This window comes from Saccopteryx bilineata, chromosome 10 (genome assembly GCF_036850765.1).
Source record: "Saccopteryx bilineata isolate mSacBil1 chromosome 10, mSacBil1_pri_phased_curated, whole genome shotgun sequence".
Taxonomy (NCBI): domain Eukaryota; kingdom Metazoa; phylum Chordata; class Mammalia; order Chiroptera; family Emballonuridae; genus Saccopteryx; species Saccopteryx bilineata.
The window spans coordinates 22,912,188-22,934,368 of record NC_089499.1 but is presented as its reverse complement, the minus strand read 5'-3'; the positions used below and the strand labels follow the sequence as shown (position 1 = coordinate 22,934,368).

At 36.3% G+C, this 22,181-nt stretch overlaps 1 protein-coding gene and 1 pseudogene across 14 annotated transcripts in view; one reads left to right on the top strand and one right to left on the bottom strand.

Annotated features, from left to right (window-relative positions):
- The window catches only part of SLC4A7 (solute carrier family 4 member 7), a 111,316-nt gene that overhangs the window by 56,274 nt on the left and 32,861 nt on the right, over positions 1-22,181 (bottom strand). For 8 of the 14 annotated variants that reach the window (XM_066244962.1, XM_066244965.1, XM_066244955.1 and 5 more), the window contains exons 2-6: positions 18,005-18,086; positions 13,910-14,056; positions 5,351-5,489; positions 2,671-2,831; positions 477-665 (exon numbers count right to left, since the gene is read on the bottom strand). In XM_066244962.1, the coding sequence (XP_066101059.1) occupies positions 477-665; positions 2,671-2,831; positions 5,351-5,489; positions 13,910-14,056; positions 18,005-18,086 (718 nt within the window). The remainder of the gene's footprint in view (positions 1-476; positions 666-2,670; positions 2,832-5,350; positions 5,490-13,909; positions 14,057-18,004; positions 18,087-22,181) is intronic. The other 6 variants (XM_066244953.1, XM_066244951.1, XM_066244957.1 and 3 more) reach the window with 1 other exon arrangement.
- Positions 18,841-20,276, top strand: LOC136314534 (dnaJ homolog subfamily C member 9 pseudogene; annotated as a pseudogene).

The window sequence follows — 22,181 nt, the reverse complement described above, 5'->3', positions numbered from 1 at the left end:
AATAAGCATAGAAATCTATCACAAATGGTAAAAATCAGGGGTATTGAATTCAGCAAACCAACTCAGAAACACTTGTTTCTGCCTGGTAAATAAAGTATATTCAAGAGACAAAAGGAAAAAAAAAATCACTTAACTAAATGTATAGATCATAACAGAAATCAAAAAGCAGAAAGGAGAATTCAGGGTTAGAGACGGGGATAGTGTTTAAAAATTACTGACAACTTAAGTGTGCCATATTAAAAGAGAATGCAAAAGTTTTTCAGCTAAATGACTTCTATAGATAAGCTAAAGAAAGACATTCCAAAAGTAATATTTTAAAGACACAAATAATACCATTAAAAAATAAAAAAGATAATTAACTGCTCTATGTAATTACCAGGAAAAGACATCTCTCGCACAAAATGCTAATTGTAACATACAGGAATGCTGTTAGAATGGAAGTGTTAGCAAAAACTGGACGCCACAACTCGTCTCACCATTCCTTTCAAGCAAGTGAGGGTCAGAATGTTTCTTGCCTATATCTGCAAAAGATCGAACAAGGGGAATCCGACTCGTGAATCTTTTCTCGTTCTGATGATGATGTCTCTTCAGGAGAGCTTCTCTCACATTCTCTCTAATGGATTCATCCAACTGGCCAGAGGCTATCATGTTGTCTAAGACCATATCTGTTCAAAGAAACAAAAAATAAATCAACTAAGTCACTAACACTTGGATGAGTATAGCATAGAATAAATCTAAGTGACACCGTACTAGAAAAATAAGATTCTTACATAACTCTGGCAAGTGTTATTCTTTTCCAATATTAACTACTGGGTCCATAAAGGTAAATATGAATATTATCCAACAAAAATGAACAAATTACATAGAGACCTTATTTTAATAAGTACTATTATTTATAAGAAGGCTACTATTATATACTAATAGCCTCCCTATAGTTGCAAATGCTTTCCTGATATGGATACAATAAATTCTATTAAACTCAGTGGTCAATAATATTGGCTTCCAAGGAAGTGAAGGTATTGTATTGCTTCACCACTCCCCCCCCAAAACTGGACATGAATATCTGGACTCATTCATTTTATCATTTAACTATTTACTGAGTACCTATTAGGTTTTAGGAATACACCAGTTAACTAAGCAGATGAAGTTTTACTCTTATTCTTCCAAAAATAGAACCAATGAGCAAACAGATAAAATATCATGAAGCAGTAAGTTCTAGGAAGATGTATTAGTTTGTGAGAGAAGAGAGTGGGAGGTGAGGAGATTGATGATGATGCCATTTTATAAATTATTGTGGTGATTTGACTTTTTAATTTTTGGAGTATATATTAATATTTTATTGCTTTATATTTTTTAATAATCAATAAAAATGATATATTAATATTAATGTTGTTAAGTAGTGCCACTGGAAGAGATCAATTTAGCAGGTTAAATATAACATTAACACAATAACTACAGGTTACCATACATGTGGATTATACAAAACATTTACTAAAATGTTACATTGTATTGTGTGATAATTGCAAAGCCAAAATAAGACTCATTGTCCATATTTCCATACTCCTAATTCAAATCTTCCTTCATTAAAGACAAAAAAGTTAGCACTTTTAATGATAATTTTAAAAGATTTGCAACATGTGCTCAATCTAACAATCTTGTAATATCAAAATATTTCTACCCTGAGAAATTCTAATAGTTTATGGTTCTCTTGAAGAACAAATGCTATAGATTTTCCATGGGAGCAATCTGTAAAGGTAGTCACACTATCAAATTCATTACCACTGAACTTGATGTTAGTTTTGAACAATTATAGTTAGTGGTGAAATAACTTAATCACAGCTGTCTCTTTCTACTTTCTACCTCCACAGTATCCTTCATTCCCACTGCCACTACCTACAACTGTCCAGGTCATCATCATTTCTTGCTTAGCCTATTCCAATAGAATAACTGATCTAACTTGCTTCTAATCGTTTCCTAATCCAAAGTCACCCTCCATATTCTTGCCAGAATTATCATCCTGATATATTAGATTACATTACTCTCCAACTTAAAAATCACTAAAGAGCTAAAATGCCTCCCAAATAAAATCCAATTTCTTAACCCCATAATTCAAGGCTTGTGACATTCCATCTCTAATTTATTTTCCAAACATGTCTCCAATTACTATTCAAGAAATCTGGATACTTACACTAACTTTCCTGAAATTCACACCTGTCAATATTTTCTATCCTTTTCTTCCTTCTCTTCATCCTCCTTAGAATACTTTCTTTTCTCGTATACTAACTGCTCCCTGTTCCCATGTGTTCACATTTTATAAATAAGTTGTGTGGTTAACATACTCTATAGATCTGCCCCAGATGCCTGGTCCAGAAAATGAGGAAACAAAAAGCTCTTTCCTCCACATTGCCAGAAAACAGGCTCAATATCTGGCTATGGCAGCAGTCACATTCTTCTTGATACTGTAGTTATGTCTAATTTACTCTTCTAGACTCCAAACTTATCAGAGTTAAATAGTGTTATTATACATCTACCCGTCATGCTGCCCTACACTGAATGGAAGCTAAACACATACCGGTTAAACCCACGGCCTAAAATTCCACTTTCTTTCCCTTATTTAAGTATCTCTAATTTCAGTGCAACTTAAGCATCAGAGCATCAATTTGGTATAACCTGCTATTTCATCTAGAGTGCTTGCTCGCATGTCCAGCATGACTGTTCCATTTAGAATGCAACTTCTCAGTTCAAAAAGACTGTGCAGGGAGAGAGTTGCCACATAGGGTTTACTCCACCGGTCACCACCATCTTCCACATCCTCTTCAAATTTCAGCCATCTAAAGCGTATATAATAAATAAAGATATTTTATAAATAATGACAATCTCATTGGCTCATTTTTATATGATAAACATAAACTTGTTATTTTAAAGAGAAACAAAGACCACCAATAACAAAACAAAATTTGGCTACAAACATACTTTTACAAATTAGTTTAATGGTCTACAATTATCTATTAGCCACAAACTATCTTTGCATTTCTTCTTTCTATTCTAAGTTATCACAATAATAAGTCTACAAAAACAAACGATGGCCCTTCCTAGTTTCCACTTCTAATCCTCTTTTAAACCAAAAACACAGGGGAACAAAATTTTTGTTGCATCCACAAAAACCTAATTCTTACCTAATTCGAGTGTGCTGATCTCAAATCTGACATTAGTTTTTCTCTGTAAGCTACAGTATTTTTGCAATTCAAGATTTTAGGTTTTCATCTTATTGTAAAATTTTCAACATTTAGTTTAACAAAATGAAGTGGAATGTCTTCTTGGGCATCATCTTTGTGAAAATATTATAATTTATATAATGCAGTAAATACACTAATACACCAAAAAATAAGATTGCATCAGAATTTGTCTACAATTCTAAAACAGAACATATTAAAACACTTATTTTAATCATAAAATTTGCGCAAAACTTATTTGCGTTTGTGTACTTGTTGAGGACAATCTCGTTTGATGCTCTAGCAGTAGTCTGCTCATCATTAACAGCTCCAAGATTTTCGGGAAACTTATCAAGGTGACTGTTCAGGAAGTGAATCTTAACGCTCATGTTACATCCAATGTCGTGGAAAGCCAACAGTGTCCTTTGAACCAGAAGTTCATAGTTTTCTGCTTTTTTGTTGCCAAGGAAGTTCTTTGTAACTGCCACAAAAGACTGCCATGCTGCTTTCTCCTTCTATTCATCTTCCTGGCAAATTCTTCCTCTCATACAAGGGTTCAAATTTGAGGTCCATTGAATACACTTGCTTTTATCTTCTCAAAAGACAAGGCAGGAAAAGCAGAAATAATATGTTGAAAGCATTCACTTTCTTTATTCAAAGCCTGAACAAACTGCTTCATTAAGCCAAGTTTGATGTGAAGTGGGGGGAAAATGATCCTGTCTCGATTAACTACAGGTTCATTCACAATATTTTGCATCCCTACTTCCAGAGCTTCACGTTTCGACCACTCCTTCTGTGTCCAGTGTTTCTCCCGAGCTCGGCTATCCCACAAACACAGAAAGCAAGGATACTTCGTGAAACCTTTCTGTTGTCCTAGCAGGAAATTTACCATTTTAAGATCCACACAAATGATCCAGTTATGCTCCTCATACTTCAGAATGTCGAGGACAATTTTTATGTCATTCTTATTAAGTCATTCAATTCAGGTTGGCTAAACTGCTGAGGGGTTAATGACTGGCATCAAAAGAAGACCCTTCAGATTCTACAACCATTTCCTCATGCATTTATCAAAATACACTTGATTACCATGTTCACTTTCTTCGTCCTTAGAAGAAATAAAACCATTGAAAACAGGAACCGGGAGTGTCTCAAAGTATGGGATAGGTTGTATTGCTGAAGGAATATTAGGATATGCGATCATATGCCGTTTTTTCTTGCCGATGCCCTTTGTATGGATCAGACAGAAATAACAGTCACTGCTGTGGTCCTTAGGTTCACGCCAAACCACGGGACTACCAAAAGGCATTCCTTTGAGTTTTCCTTTTGTCCAGTCACAAAGCATTTCTTCACATTTATGACACACAATATGAGGAGCCCAATTCTTGTCTTGATCACCAAGGGGAACTTGAAAATAGGCAATATATGCACGTGTCACAAATGATGAAATATTGCACCTTTGACGTTGAAGTGTGTAACAGCCACATATATAACAGAAGGTGTCAGGACTATTCTTACATTTACGCCTACTTTAAGAAGCCATAATTCAATCTTAAAACAAAATAAGAGGGTGTTTTTATCAGATAATACTTTTTTACATTTAAAAACAACTACAATTATGTAAAAGTGATGTTTGTAAAACATTAATTGCCTTGTGGTTATGTTCAATCCAAGAGTCGTTGCCCTTTAACTCCAATTTAAAAACCAATGCATGCCATTAGTGTAACAAAAAGAAATTAAAATTGCATAAAAACTAGAGCATGCACCAAAAAACAGATTTCAGATTTGGAATCAGCGATGCAGAAATATATGGAAACAGTTCTAAAACCTCATGCAACAGAAAATGAACAAAAATTTGTTCCCCAGTGAAATAAATAAACAAGATTTTGATTTTTCAAATATTTTTAATTAAAAGACTATGAAAATCTCTAACAACTACTTTTGTGTTATGTTATAGTAAGGATTATTTAAGAAAACAAATTTTGAGAATAATGAGAAAAACTAAACATAATTTTCAGACTCAAGGAAATTTCTCTGCTCGTTGTTTGAAAGCACCTGATATCTAATCATTTCAGTTTTATATTCTCTTTACAAAAAGAGATCGCATAAAGCCATTTAAACACTGAGACTTAATCTACTACCTGGCAGTTTCTTTCCATTCATACTCCTCTCCATCTCTGTAACACAGTTCATCCATTTCCGTGAAGAGATCGTGAGGGATGTGCTCTTCGTCATCATCTTCGGTGCCAAGGATGAACTGAACCCTCTGCGAAGGTGTGTCTTGACAAAACAAGAGTTTAAACACGCTCAAAATTTCCCGCAATTCATTCAAAAACAAATTCACAGTTTTGACAGTGAGTCCTTTGTTTATAAATAAATATATTCCATCAAAACTCTTATTATTAAAATGCTATGGTTTTGAAACGAAACAGGAGCAACAATCCAGAAAAAAAAAGAGTATTACAGTAAGATCAGAGCGACAGATTTAAAAAACTGAGTGTTAGAAATAAAGACTAATCTTGTAACTAAGTGTTGTAAAAACAAATAAAAATCAGCAACCATCCAAAAACATGGAATACTAGGTTCATAGACAGGGCTTTCTCCTCACTAAAAATACACATTCAATAAAATAGAACATTATAAAATATGCAGTTAAGCCTGACCAGGCAGTGGCACAGTGGATAGTGTGTCGGACTGGGATGCGGAGGACCCAGGTTCGAGACCCTGAGGTCGCCAGCTTGAGTGACCCTGAGGTCGCCAGCTTGTGCACAGGCTCATCTGGTTTGAGCAAAAGCTCACCAGCTTGGACCCAAGGTCGCTGGCTCAAGCAAGGGGTCACTCGGTCTGCTGTAGCCCCATGATCAAGACACATATGAGAAAGCAATCAATAAACAACTAAAGTGCCACAATGAAAAACTGATGATTGATGCTTCTCATCTCTCTCCATTCCTGTCTGTCCCTATCTACCCCTCTCTCTGACTCTTTCTCTGTCTCTGTGTAAAAAAAAAAAAAAAATGCAATTAATATGTAGCTCAGTTCAAGAGTGAAAAAAGAAAATCCTAAGTTCCAAAACATAAAGAAAAAACCCAAACTAGAGGTATATAAAACTGGTGTTTCCTACTATCAGAGAGGCAAAACTGTCAGCTGAGGTTAAAGAAGTATGACAGTTACTGTAAAAAAGAAACACCCAACTCATGGCATCTGAATTTAGGTGGTATAGGATCCCCAAAATAAATTCTAGCCCAGGACAGTTGAAAAAAACTAGCAAACAACCACAATCATCAATTAAAAACAAATTCAAATTCTGCTGAACTTGAGAGATGAGTTCAAACTCAAAATTTACACTGAACAACACAAACTATCATGTACTTGTAGATGCAACAAACATATCAGAACAGATTAAAGAGTAAATTAGAAGGAATTATTAAAAGAAAAAATAGATCTGAGGAATTCAGACAGAATATATCAATGACAAATTTGATGAAAACACAAAAGGTTGAGATGCAGAGAACAGAATAAGAAAGTTGAGCAGGAAAAACTCCAGAAAGAGAATAATACAAAGAATAAGGAAAACGCAAGAGAAAAACATATCTGAAATTTTTCCCGTAGGTTATAACATCGGTCTGCGTATTGAATTAATACAGAGACCTAGACAGGACAGACAAAAACATACTGTGATTGAACTTCTTCATGTTTTGAATCTTTCAACATTTAGGTCTTGTGCTTTTGTCAGATTTATCCCCAAGTAAAATGTTTGGTGCTACTAAAAGTGGTAATTTTTTATTTCAATTTATAATTGTTTATTGCTACTACACAGAAATAAATTAATTTTGTATCCTACAACCCTATTAAATTCACTTAATTCTGTAGTTTCATAGATTGCTTCAGATTTGCTACACACATGATCCTGTGTCTGTGAATAAAGACAATTTTATTCCTTCCTTTGCAACCTGTATGTATGCCTTTAATTTCTTTCTTGGCTTATTACAATAGCTAGGTACTCTAATACCATGTATAAAATGGCTAGACAGGACATTCTTGCCTTTTCCAAATCATAAGGAGAAAAAGCATTTAGTCTTTGATATTGAAAATACTGTAATTAAAATACTAGTGATACTAAGTGTGATGTTGACTGTAGGGTTTTTGTAGATGCTATCATTTTGAGGAAGTTTTCCTCTATTCCTAGTTAGCTAAGGTTTCACCATGAACAGGGGTGGAATTTTTCTCAAAGGCTTTTTCTGCACCTATTGAGATAATTATATGATTTTTCTCCTTTATACTATTAATGCAGTTATTACATTGATAAATGTTTAAATTTTACACCAAACCTGAATTTCCACTTGGTCATTAATTCCCTATGGCTATAACAAAACACCACAAAGATAGTGGCTTACATGACACAAATTTCTTCTCTTATACTTCTGGAGACCAGAAGTTCAAAATCCTACATGGCTGGTTCCTTCTGAAGGCTCTAAGGGAAAATATCCATTTCCTTACTTTTTCTCGCTTCGGGAAAGAGCCTACATTCTTTGGGTCTGGATCACTTCCTCAGCTTACTACAGCCACTTATTTTTGTCACATCTATTTCCTCTCTGATCTTCTTACTTCTCTTCCTAATGACCTCAGTGATTACATCTAGCTCACCTTCATAACCTCGTATAATCTCCCCTTCTCAAAATTCTTAACTTAATCACATCTGTAAATTCAAGTTTGCCACAGGTCCTAGGCATTAAAAATAAGAGACATCTTAGGGGCCATTATTCAGCCTACATTGATTACGATGTAGTATCTTTTTTTATAATTGCTGGTTCAATTTTTATTTATGAGAAATATTTAGTCTGTAGTTTGATTCTCTTGTAAGATCTTTATCTAGTTTTGGTATCAAGGTAATGCTGGATTCATAAGATAAAATGGGAGGTGTTCCTTCAAATCCTGCAATTTTCTGGCAGACTGTGTAATTTCTTCCTTACATGTTTGACTGGATTCATCCATAATGCCATTTGGGAAGAAAGTTTTCATTGTGGAAACATTTTAGACTACAAATTCAATTTCTTGCCTAACCAGGAGGTGGTACAGTGGATAGAGCATCAGCCTGGGACACTGAGGACCCAAGTTTGAAAGCCCAAGGTCACTGGCTTGAGTGTGGGCTCAACTAGCTTGAGCGTGGGGTCATAGACATAACCCAAGGTCGCTGGCTTGAGCCCTAAAGTCAGTGGCTTGAAGTCCAAGGTCACTGGCTTGAGTCCAAGGTTGCTGGCTTGAGCAAGGGGACAGTGACTCTGCTGGAGTCCCCCAGTCAAGATGCATATGAGAAAGCAATCAATGAACAACCAAGATGCCTCAATGAAGAATTGATGCTTCTCATCTCTCTCCCTTCTGTCTGTCTGTCCCTGTCTCTCACTAAAAAAATTAAATTCTTTATACACATAGGGTATTTCAGGAAATCTGTTTCTGCTTAATAGCTTGTGTTCTTAAGAAATTTTCCCATTCCATCTAAATTATCATTTTGTTGACATAAGATCAATCGTAATATCTCTAACATCTGTACTAAGAAGTTTATGATAGTGGTAATTTGTATCAATTTTTAAGTTTTTCTTGATCAGTCTAGTTAGGTTTATCAATTTTATTGATCTTTTCAAAGAATCAGATTTCAATCTGATTAGATTTTGATACTGTTCTGATTTTTATTTTATTAATTTTTACTATGGTATTACTGTTTCCTTTCTTTTACTTATTTTGGTTTAATTTGTTCTATTTTCCCTCTTAGTTTCATGAATTAAAAGGTGAAATCATTGACTTAATATCTTTCTTCCTTTCTGATATAATAACTTATATACTATACATTTTCCTCAAAGCACTGTTTTAGCTGCATTTAATAAATTTAAATATGTAGGCACTTTACACAATACCAGGCTAAATAAAGGTTATGCATATCAGAAGCATGTCCTCATCTTGCAAGATTTTATCTCAGTTACTGACTACATCATGTTTTTATTTTCATGAGTTTAAAATATTTCCTTATTTCCATTATGACTGTTTCTTTAAACTTATGAGTTATTGAAAAGCATCTGATTTAATTTCTAAATGGTTTGGGATTCTTCTTGATATCTTTCTAGTTTAATTCTATGATGGTTCAGTGAATATCATTCAATCCTTTTAAATGTATTAAAACTTGTTTAATAGCCTAGACCCTTGGTCGGCAAGCTGCAGCTCGTGAGCCACATGCGGCTCTTTGACCCCTTGAGTGCAGCTCTTTGGCCAGGTTAGGAGTACCCTAATTAGTTAATAACCATGTGCCTACCTATATAGTTTAAGTCTAAAAAATTTGGCTTTCAAAAGAAATTTCAATCGTTGTACTGTTGGTATTTGCCTCTGTTGACAAATGAGTTTGCCCACCACGGGCCTAGACTATCCCCTATCTTGGTAAATGTTCCGTTTACACTTGTAAAGAATGTGTATTCTGCTGTTGTGAATGTCAATCTGATAGTGTGACTCAGGTCTTCTATCTCCTTATTTTTTCTTTTTATTTACTTGTTATATCTACTACTGAGGAAGAAGAGTTGAAATCTCTAACTATAATTAAAATTTATCTTTTTTTTTTAATATGTCAGTTTTGCTTCATGTATTTTGAAGCCAATTCAAGTACTTTGTAATTGTTACATCTTTATTTCAGCAATTTGATTTTAGGTGCATTTAGGTGATTCTTTTCATATTTCTTCTCCTTGGGTATTGTTGAACTACTTGGGCTTGTGAGTTCAAAGTTTTCATTAAGTTTGGAAAGTTTTCAACAATTTTTTCTTCAGTACTATTTTCTTGCACCCTCCTTCCTGGCACTCCAATATTACGTATGTTAAGAGTTTAGATTACCTGAACTTGTCCTACAAATTACTGATGCTCTGCTTATTTATTTTCAGTCTTTTTCCCTCTCTTTCATTTAAATAGTTTCTATTACTACCCCTTTAAAAATTACTAATTTTTTTTCCTGAATTTTCAAATCTTCCGTGACTCTTACTTAGTATATTTTTCATTTCAGGATTTCCATTTCTAGAAGTTCCATCTGGCCTTTCTTATGTTTTCAACTTCTCCTTCCATCACAGTCATATTTTCCTCTATTCTTTTGAACATATAAACATATTTATTATAGTTTCTTTAACATGCCAGTTTTTTTTTTTTGTTTTGTTTTTTGTATTTTTCTGAAGCTGGAAACGGGGAGAGACAGTCAGACAGACTCCCGTATGCGCCAGACCGGGATCCACCCGGCACGCCCACCAGGGACGAAGCTCTGCCCACCAGGGGGCGATGCTCTGCCCCTGGGGGGGGGGGTCGCTCTGCTGCGACCAGAGCCACTCTAGCGCCTGGGGCAGAGGCCAAGGAGCCATCCCCAGCGCCCGGGCCATCTTTGCTCCAATGGAGCCTTGGCTGCGAGAGGGGAAGAGAGAGACAGAGAGGAAGGGGGGGGGGGATGGAGAAGCAAATGGGCGCTTCTCCTATGTGCCCTGGCCGGGAATCGAACCCGGGTCCCCCGCACGGCCTCAATTCTGTCACTTCTGGATGTGCTGACTGATTTATTTTCTCTTGGCTGTGGCTCAAATTTTTCTACTTTTTAAAAATAAATTGAGGTGTCATATATTGTGAATTTTGCATAGCTGGGTGCTAAATTTTATTACATTTCTTTCAGTGGTGTTATAATTTGTTCTAGCATGCAGATACTTGAAATCAGTTTAATTCTTTCAACACCTGTTTCAGAGATATGTTGTAGAATTGGGCACCTGAAACCTGTGCAATTATGTTAACCAGTATCACTCCAATAAATTCCATTTTTTAAAAAGAATTTTTAAAGCAGATCCACTGTAGTCTTTAGTGTAAAATTAATTAAGACCTACTTTTAAAGCAATACCCTACTGTAAACTCCATCCAATGCACTGTACATCACAGGGTCTTTCCACTCTGATGGAAACATACCCTCTTCCACGCCTTGTGTGAATTACAGAAATTGTTCTCCTACTGCTTTCTGGTGGTGATTTCCCCGATCGCAGATAGTTCCCTTTGGCCCAGACCAGTACTCAGCCGAACATTCCAAAGGACCCTTCTTCAGACTGTTGAAACCCTCTGTGCATAACTCTCTCCTGTCTGACATTCTACACCTCATATTCTAACTTCTTTGGCCTCCCCAAATCCCAATCTCTGTCTCCTCAAATCTAAGAGCCTGCGGGGCTCTGTTCAGATCCCTCTCGCCGTCCTGTGGCCCGGAAACTGTCCCTAGGCGATAAGTTCAGGCAATCACAGAGCTCATCTAACTTGCCTCTCCTCTCTCAGAGGTCAGACACCTGTGCTGCCTATTGTCCAATGTCTGAAAATTACTGTTTTGTATATTTTATTCATTTCTCTATTTAAAATGGGAGGGAAAATTCAGTTCCAGTTATTCCATCATATCCAGAAGCAAAAGTCTTCTATAACCTGTTTTTAGAGAGTTGAGGGATAGAAAAAAGGGACTCCATTCATAGCGATTTCTAGGGTACATATTGGCAGTTACAACCAAAATAAACCAACTTCAGTAGCATAAAACTTTTCTAGGGATAGTTATTCTATTAAAAAAGTCACAAATATTTCCTCCACCAAATTTATTTTCAAGCCACTATATTTATTTAGACTTTGAATATCATAACTTAGCTTGAAACAGCAAATTAACCAACCCAAGTGAACATATAAACACTCTTACTTACAGTTAAATCAACAGCATTTCTTTAAAAATATTGTGTGGCTTTTTGTTCAGTATGAATTAAAGACACATACTGGTCCACTCACAGAATAGCCTGAGATCTCCTAAACAGGATGGACACGTGAAGTGGAACAGCAAAATACTTCTAAATTACATAACACCATCACCGTTCACCAGTGATGCCTTCTACAATTAATGTTGTTTTTTTCTTTGCTAAGCTATACGACCTTTGTTACCTATATGACCACTTAATATTTTACTAGGCTATCAGTATCTCTTAGTACAGGTTGCTAAGCCCACCTTTTTGCTTCTCTAAGCTGAAGTTTCTCCATCTGCACAATAAAAACAATAATACCCATCTTTTGAAAAATGCAGGGAAGAGTCAATTTAAAAAGTCTGTGTCGCCTGACCAGACAGTGGCGCAGTGGACAGAGCATCGGTCTGGGATGCTGAGGACCCAAGGTCACCAGCTTGGGCATAGGCTCATCCGGCTTGAGCACCGGCTCACCAGCTTAAGCACGGGGCTGCTGGCTTGAGTGTGGGATTACAGACATGATCCCCATGGTCGATGGCTGGAGCCCAAAGGTTGCTGGCTTAAGCCCAGATCACTGGCGAGCAAGGGGTCATTGGCTCAGCTGGATCTCCCCCCAACCCCCACCCCCCCACATCAAGGCACATATGTGAAAGCAATCAATGAACTAAGGTGCCACAACTATGAGTGTATGTTTTTTGTCTCTCTCCCTTCCTGTTTCTGTCCCTCCATATCTCTCTCTCTCTCTCTCTCTCTCTCTCTCTCTCTCAAAAGAAAAAAAAGTTTATGTACAGAACCAGGACTTAATATTTTACTAAGCCATCAGTATTTTATTTCTTAAGTTCACATTGTAGCTGTATTATACACAGTAACCCTTTCCCTCTTCACAAAAACATCCCTTTACGATAGCACACAAGTGTCTGTAGGGTGCAGCTCATAGAGCTTTGCTGGAAAATACTCTAGTGTAGAGAGGGCCATGTGAGCCCGTGTTCTCCTAAAAAGCCACTGACTCACCATATGTCACCTGAGTGTACCTACTGAGTCCTCCTCAGGCCCCACAGCTATTGTTTCTGGTCCTTGCCTTACCTACCTCCTAGGAACTAGTAAATCAGCATTACCAACACTTATTATCAGTTAACACTCTCTCTCCTTTCCTATATGCCTTTCCCCCCTCATTTCCTCTGTCTGTTGGTACTTTCATATTTCTCTATTTTCAAACAAAAATCTGGTCCTAGGAACCACACTATCAAGTCAGAGCACTCTTTTTTGGCATAGATAACCAAGTAATTCAACTTGTGAATAAGATCTTCTGGCCAAAATGTTTAAAAATGAAACAAAAAGCCTGACCTGTGGTGGCGCAGTAGATAAAGTGTCGACCTGGAAATGCTGAGGTCGCCGGTTCAAAACCCTGGGCTTGCCTGGTCAAGGCACATATGGGAGTTGATATTTCCAGCTCCTCCTCCCCTTCTCTCTCTCTCTCTCTCTCTCTCTCTCTCTGTCTGTCTCTCCCTCTCCTCTCTAAAATGAATAAAAAATAAATTAAAAAAAAAAAATGAAACAAAAGATTCCATCTCTTTCAGGAGCCCGAGGATTCCAGATATCTGTTTACTGTCTGTGTAAATAATAAAATATATATTGGAGAAAGGTAAATAAAACCCAACCATAATTGAAGCTTAAGTGTCAAGACAACTTCTACAATCCCAAGGCTGGAATACAATGAAAACAAAGTCCCTTATTTTTGTCACTTATCTCCTGTAGATCTTAAACCTATAAACTATTTTCTTGTAGAAAAAAAAATATTCTTTCTTTAATTAATATTGTTCAATATATATAATGTATTTAAATTATTACAGACATCAAATTTTAAAATATATATATCCAATTTAAAAAAAAAAAGCTTTCCAGTAAAATGGTTTAAAGTGTTCACAGAGAACTACTGTTTTCTTTTACCATAAGAAGGAGATTCCCGTCCATCTTCTTTATCTGATTCTTTGTCTTTCCTTCTCCGGTGGTGATGCTTGTGTCCACGATGCCTGTGACGTCGACGACTCTCTTTACTAAATGGAACGTGAACGCCAATATACACAGCTCGATGACCTAGGAAAGATTCGAAAACAGAGTACTGATTTTCCAAAAGGGAAAGAAGAATGATAGGCATGAAAGTATACCAAAATTCACTTTGATAAAAGAAAATCACATTTAAGTTCACATAACTTTAAAAAGCTAGTCTCCTGTTACTTTTCTGATTTTTCAGAGTACTATACAAAACGTTACACCAAGGATTAATACAGCTGACTGATAAATAACACTAGATACACAGAGTACTTGCGTAAGCATTAGTTTGCAAATCTAAAAAAACATTCTGAAAAGCAGGCTTTTTCAGAATCATACTATGTAGACATAAATTATTCCATCACATTTATGGCCAACCCTAGTTAGTAGAAGTCCTTAAGAGATGTGCTTTAATGACATTATATGCTCTACAAATGGGTATTTGTAAATATTTACTAATGTCTTAAAGTTTTGAAAATCTCAAATCATCAAGGTCCAAATTACTAAGGCTCCATTAAATGTAAATGGTCCAAATACTATAATTAAAGGGTGCAAATCATCAGATTTGGAAAACAAAAGCAATACATTAAGGTTATCATATACTTTTAGAATAGAAAAAGCTACTGCTGATGTTGCATGATCCTGAGTTTCTTTTCTGAACAACAAAACGATTATGAAAGGCAATCTCTGCTCCTGCTTGTTAAATAAACTTGAATCAGGAAGGTAGACAGCTAGCGGCATTGTGTCAAATACTAAAAGGCATGAAATAGATTTCTTAAATAGTTTTAATGAGGTTCCTATCTAAGCTGTGTTGAGTGACAGGGGTCATGGACTACAAGTTGAACTAATCTGCAACTAGGCAAAAACCATCTGGCATAGAGCTGCACTTTGCCATTATGCACAAAAAATAAAAAGTCATATGCTGAAATATGAATGGTAATGTCATTTCTTTCCTAACAAATTCTGTAAGATGGTAAGAAAATAAATCCCTCAAGAAATTCAAGATCATCATCTTTAGATGAGATCTGAAAGTACAATCAATCCTGATTATTCATGGATTCTATATTTGCAAATTTGCCAACTCACTAAAATGTATTTGTAATCCCACACTCACGGAGATTTCACAGTCATTTACTAAAATGCACAGAGCAGCAGAAATTTGAGTTGCCCGACACCCAAGTTCCCAGCTAAGGCTGGAAACGGGTGACACACTTCTTGTTTCAGTTGCCCGTGTATTTCAATAAAGTAAATAATCACCTTTTAAACTAAAAGATACTAGTCCTAAGAAACATATGAAACTAAAATTGTTTAAACATCTCCCAGTACCCACTACTCTACCTAGTTCATGGTAAGAACTATATAAAGAACTGTAGATATTAAATATCAATTATTTCAAAATATTTTTGAAAATATTTTGAAAAACCTAAATTAAAAAACCAATTATAAAAGGTTTCTTTTTGGAATGATAGAAAAGTTCTGGAATTAAAGGGTGTTGATGGTTGCAGAAAATAGTAAATACAGTAAAAAACTATGAACTAAAACACTTTAAAATGATGAATTTTATGTTATGTATGTTAAAGCTCAAGAAAAGTGAAAAAAACTATAACAAAATTAAGTGATATCACAATTGTATTTTAGTGAAACTATTTTCTCTTCTGAACACCAAAGAAAATCGGAAATTCAAGAGTCAAAGTCTCATCACTGTGCACTGGAAATGATCACTGTGACCCCAATTAGTACTAATGGGTTTGGGTACACAAGCTTCAATGCACCAAGACAAAAATAAACTTCATGAGCTAGCAATTTTAAAATAAATAAATTATTTATTTGAGTTTGCAATTTAGGTAAAATAAATAAAAATATGCTAGAATCCAAAGATTGATAGATGGAGACTTACAGGTTTTTCTTTTCTGTTTTTATTATAATTCCATGCTATAACTTTTTTCTTTCATTTTTCTTTCACCTTTATTTTATTTCATTAAAGGGCTATTTAATCAAAGTCTGAGATAAACTTAACCTCTCCATCAAAGTTGATACTAAAGTTTAAATATGTACAAAGTATGCAAAGTTAGGGGCCTTGGGGTAACTAAGGGAACCAAGGACCATAGTCAAATGCCTCTCTTCATGTTCTAGGTCACATATACTTAAGGAATGACTAAATGATAAATGATGGATTAAATGTATCACCATCCACTTAAATTAATAAAATTATTGCTAGCAGTTTTAACTTCCATAGCCCCTGTAATTCACAGAATCTAACCACAACCTTCTAGGTAGCTGAGGTTCCTTCTATAAAGCCTAATAAGTCCAGACTTTAAAAGTCAAATTTAAACTGACGAAGCAGTGGCACAGTGGATGGAGCGTCGGCCTGGGATGCTGAAGACCCAGGTTCAAAACCCCAAGGTCACCAGCTTGAGTGTGGGCTCATCCAGCTTAGGCGTGGGTTCACCAGCTTAAGCACAGGGTCACCAACTTAAGCCTGGAATCATAGACATGACCCCATTGTCGCTGGCTTGAGCCCAAAGGTTGCTGACTTGAGTCCAAGGTCTCTGGGTTAAGCAAGGGGTCACTCAGCTCTGCTGGAGCCCCCGGTCAAGGCACATTATGAGAAAGCAATCAATGAACAACTAAGGTGTCACAATGAAGAACTGATGCTTCTCATCTCTCTCCCTTCCAGTCTGTCCCTGTCTGTCCCCCACCTTCTCTCTAAAGTCAAATTTAAAAGACAGGGTTCTTCCCCCATCTCAGAAAGTAAATATGAAGCACTTTTTACTCTTTCCATCTCCTTTTTTACGAGCCACAAATTAATGGCCCCATATGATACCAGTTTTTAAAGAAGAGTTGAACTTAACAATGTACTGTATTCTCAAAAAGACCACAAAATAAGTCCACGAAAACATTTGCCACAAACACCACCTTAACCAAGTGCTCAAAGTTAACGTCACCAACAATAAATCATGTTGATATCATATGTCCCCAGATACAATACAGTGAGAACAGCTAGTCATGTTGGTGGTATATTCCCCAACCATACCACAGTCTTAGTCTATTCATACTATATGTTAACATTAAATAAAACCAAACTTCAAGTATCTAATCACTGCTCTTCAAAAAAGGTCATAAAAAACAAGAAGAGACAGAGAAAATGTTAGAGATTAGAGAGACTAAGGAGACATTAAAACGAAATGTACTACTGGATCCTAAACCATTCAACTGGATCTTGGAACAGAAAAAGGACATCAGTGGAAAACTGGTAAAATCTAAATAAAGTCTGTAGTTTAGTTAACAGAATCATACCAATGTTAATTTCTTCATTTCCATAAACTTATGCTGGAAATGTTTACACAAAAAAATGGGTGAAGGGTATACTGGAACACTCTGCACTATTTCTGCAACTCTTCTGTAAATCTAAATTTATTTTAAAAGCAAAGTGGAAAAAAAACCACTTTTTTCTGCTTAGGGAAGAAAGGTTGGCTAATAATCCATTTGCTCCACAATTCTATGCTGAGGTTATTATAGCATTTTAAAAGGCTGATGTAACAGACCTATAAAATGAACATTGAGATGACAATTAGTGATAACTGTGGCTTTTATTAGGATGGTACTCTAGTTTGGTCATAATACAAATTATCCAACCTGCTAGAAAAAAATAAAAGTATTAACTGATTTTGTAACCATGGTATTTCAATGTTCCAAGTTAACTAATGGTAACCATTTGTGAAGTTTGTGTTATAATCTATGTTATGCCAATGCTTTCAACAGAGTTAAATAATTAGGGAATGTTCTGTTTGCAAATACGTATAGGCAGAGGTACATGAATGTTTGCTGTATTAATCTTTAAATTGTATTTAGAAAATATAATTGAACACCCCCTCAATGTACATTCTACCTCAAAACAACAAAAAATATTTCAACAAACAGTAGGTAAAACTGAAAAATAACATTCATAAGTAATTTACCCTGATAAGCGTAAGTGATTGTAAACAAACTTACTTTCTAGTTCTTCTTTTTCAAACTTGGTGTTCACAGTTGAGCTGGTTTTGCCAAGATCTACAACAGCTTCTTCATCAGGACCCTAAAAAAGAAATTGTCATTGGCTCATGAATCAACATATACTGAGGTCATACTACTTGGTGTATTTGAGAATATGTAAGATTGCCTTCCTATCAAAGAAATAATTTTTTTTAAATTTTGGGTGGGGGCAGGAAGGGGAAAGAGAGAGGGAGAGGGAGGGAGATAGGGAAGCATCAACTCATTGTTCCACTTAGTAGTTCCATTTTAGTTGTGTTTGTATTGCTTCTTGTGTACGTGCCCTGACTGAAGATCGAACCTGAAGCCCTCGGGCACTGGGAAGAGGCTTTATTCACTGACCCTGCCCACCCCAACCCCTGCCAGTGCCAAGAACTAAATTCTTATTATAGATAATAGCATTCTTTTGAAAGTGTACTTATATGCCTTTTTTTTAATCCACAGAGGACCATTCAAAAACCTCATGGTAAGAACAGATAACAAAAAATTTTAATTGGTGTTCTATGGAAGTTACTAAGTAACTGGTACATACACAGTGGTACCTTGAGATACGAACAGACCAACATACGAATTTTTTAAGACACAAGCTGCGACTCGATCCGTATTTTTGTTCGAGATCTGAGTGAAATTCTGAGATACGAGTCGTGATTCGGGAAGCTGCCGCTAGTTGGCACGTTGGCACTTGGGTTCAGTATCGGCAGTTTGATATACGAGTTGACTGACTTACGAACTCAATTACAGAACAAATTAAATACATATCTCAAGGTACCACTGTATTCACTTCAACTGAAAGACCCAGCATGTCAGAAAATAACACACATCTGGGGGTAGGGGAACATACAGATAACAATATAGAATGCTTTATTTCTTGTTCTTTGCTCTTTGGTCCTCTAATTAAAAGGAAACACTTAAATTAGCTATAATAAAGTGGATTATGGTTAAACACTAAATTGTCAAAAATTAGTCTATATAATGTGTAGTACCACTTTTAAACTGACAAATTAAGCAAGAGCCAATTAAAGTTAGAAGTTCTTATTTATACAAAAAAAAAAAGTCATGCCAAATTTAACCCTTAAGTGGATTCTACCTTTAGAAATCTGCCTTCATTAATTTTGTTCCCTTTTCAGCTCAACAAACACTAAATATATTTACTGTAAAATATTGCATAGAGTATTTTTTTAATTTTCATTAATTTTATTTTATTGTGTTAACATGGATTCAAGTGTCCCATTCAATATAACACCTTCACCTCCCCATTATTCCCTCTTTGCCCCCCTCCCCTCACCCCCTCCCCCTTTCCCTTTGGGATTTGCTGTCCTATTATCTGTATCTATGTATTATGTATTCATAATTTCACTTTAAAAGAACAAAACTTTAGGTTTAACTTCCCTTCTCAACTTCTAACCACACTTTCAAAGGAGCATTATAATCATCAGTAGCTATTATGTAACTGTGATACACAGGATTCTGTACCCCAGAGACAGATGTACAAGCTCCCTCCCCTCAAAGCCTTCAGTGCCAGCTGCAGTTCACGGAGCCGTGCTGTGCAAGGGAATAGTCAACCTTGCTGACCTTTAACCTTGCGGGACAGCATGACGCCTTGAACCTCCATGAGGTGTGCCAACAAATGCAGCCAGACGGGGTGGGCAAGGGTGACAAGGAGGACACCACCCCCACTTACAGTTCCCCAGGAATGTCTATTCCATTTTACGTGACAAAGACGAGAGAGGCGGTGTACAAGGAGCAGAGAGAACAGTAGACAGGGACGCTACTGTCCGCAGCCACGCTCGGGACTGGGAGACATATTGGAGGAGGACATCCAGGCTTTAAAAAGATATACCAAGGTTCTGAGGAAGAACTGGCTGATATTAGACAGGCCTATCCGAACTTCACGAGTGACACAAATCGGCTCACAGAGTCTGTGTTGTGTGTGCAGTAGCAGAGGGCCCAGAACACAGAAACCTCATTCCCACCAGGGAGGTCTGTCCTGCAACGCCTCTGGCCAAGGACTCAAAGCAAAAGATGAGTGCAGGAAAAGGATGGCCCAGGAAGAGGCGAGAGAACCAGAAATGAGCAGGAAGGGGCTGGGGCTTTGTGAAGAGGTAGATGGCCTGAAACCAGTTAATCAGAGTGGGCAAAAGGAAATGGGCAATGTTCTGGCTCAGATGGAAGCAAAATACTGCAAACCTTCCAAAGCAGGGGAGGAAAAACAGCTTTCAGGAAGGAAAAGACATAATCTAATTTGTTCTCTTAGAAGGTCCTTACACTTTAATTGGTACCTTTGTAGGCAATAGAAACAATTGGAGAGGAGAGAATTAAATAATGTTAACATCAATTACAACATTGTTAATACTCCACTGAACATCATTCTTCTAGAATGAAATTACTTTTTATCCAGCCAACTGTATTTTTTTTTTTAATTTTGCAAGACGAACTTTCAACAGTCCTGTTTCTTCGTGGTTCCTTAGTGCTTCCCCAGTACTTAGAACAACAGACCAAAGGGACACATGATGTAGTTAGCATCTCACTGCTTCAATGCCCATAAACTGGAGGACCAGTTTGAATTAGAAAGGATCAAATAGGAGGCTGGGTAAAGTGATCCTTTAAAGTCTCTTCAAACTTTTGGTCTGAATTATTGTACTTTTGTGTATAACCATTTTCAGTGTACACAAACTAGATTCATATATACAATTGTCACTTGCTATCCAAACTCTCAATATCCAAATTTTCTTATCTTTAAGCTGAGGAACTGAATCATTTTGATTACATTTTAAATAAATTCCCTGCTACTTAAACTCTGCTATCCAATCTCTGCTTGTTACCCAAAACTCAGAACCAGACTCAATATATTAGGAAATGCAAGTCTCTTGATATCCAAATTATAGAGTCAAATACATTTGGATATCAAGTGGTACATGCATATGACTCTAAAGGACTGGTATTCAATATTGGAAACTCAGAGAAGGAAAATGACCTGCTAAACCTTCACATTTAAGGAAGTAAAGAGCAGGCTATCTAGACCAGTGGTTCTCAACCTTCCTAATGCCGTGATCCCGCAACACAGTTCCTCATGTTGCGGTGACCCCAAACCAAAAAATAATTTTGGTGGCTACTTCATAACTGTAATTTTGCTACAGTTATAATTCAGAATGTAAATACCTGATATGCATTATGTATTTTCTGATGGCTTTAGGCGACCCCGCTGGGGTCGCGACCCACAGGTTGAGAACCGCTGATCTAGACCATGTAACATTGTCATATAATGAACTAAGAAAGAAGACATACAACAGTATGTAGGTTAATCAAACTGTCTTCTGGCAATCATACACCCTGAGAAATGAGGAAAGGCTAAAATAGAAAACAAAAACCCACCAAAAAAAAGTATAAGGATATGGATAGGTAATAATTACTATCCACTAAGCATGTCATACTTTAAAGCCTTACTTAGTTATCCCCCAATCACTTGATACCATTTAGTCCAAAACATGCACAGGTACAAAAGACCAGCTGTCTCTTAAAGTAAAAAGGCAGAAGTTGGATTATCCCAGGAGGCAGCATACTGTGGATTTTAAAAGGGATTAACTGCTCCCGTTCTAAACTTTCACTTAGCAAGAACAACTGCCAAGATAGGAAGCAAAACAATGCACTTATCTCTCACCCTGAAACTAAACAATAAAACCTTTTATTGCTATGCAGGTAAACATACGCTTAGATGTACTAACAACACTAATCAGTTAACACTAAAAAATAACTTAAATTAGGCAATCTCACGATATTTACTTATTTAAAACAAACACTCTGACCTCTAAACATCTTTCATAAAAAAAATACTTCTATTGTAGTATGTATAACAAGTGGCACATTAAAAAGGATGTCTATCAGCACATCCTCTCGTGGGCCATCCTGCTTGCTCCCATTAGCCAGTCTCCGTGACGCCTTCAGTTAGTCATTTAACTTAAAGCCAAGTGAAAATATCACTACACTGTTACTGTTTGGTTTTGAAGGAGAATGTTTTCATGTGTAACTTATAGAACAAACAAAACTAAGAAGTTTAAAATCTACAAAAATGTACACCGCTAGTACTTTAAAAATGGAGGGAGAGAGGAAGCATCTGCATTTCTCTCTCTCAACTGTGGAACAT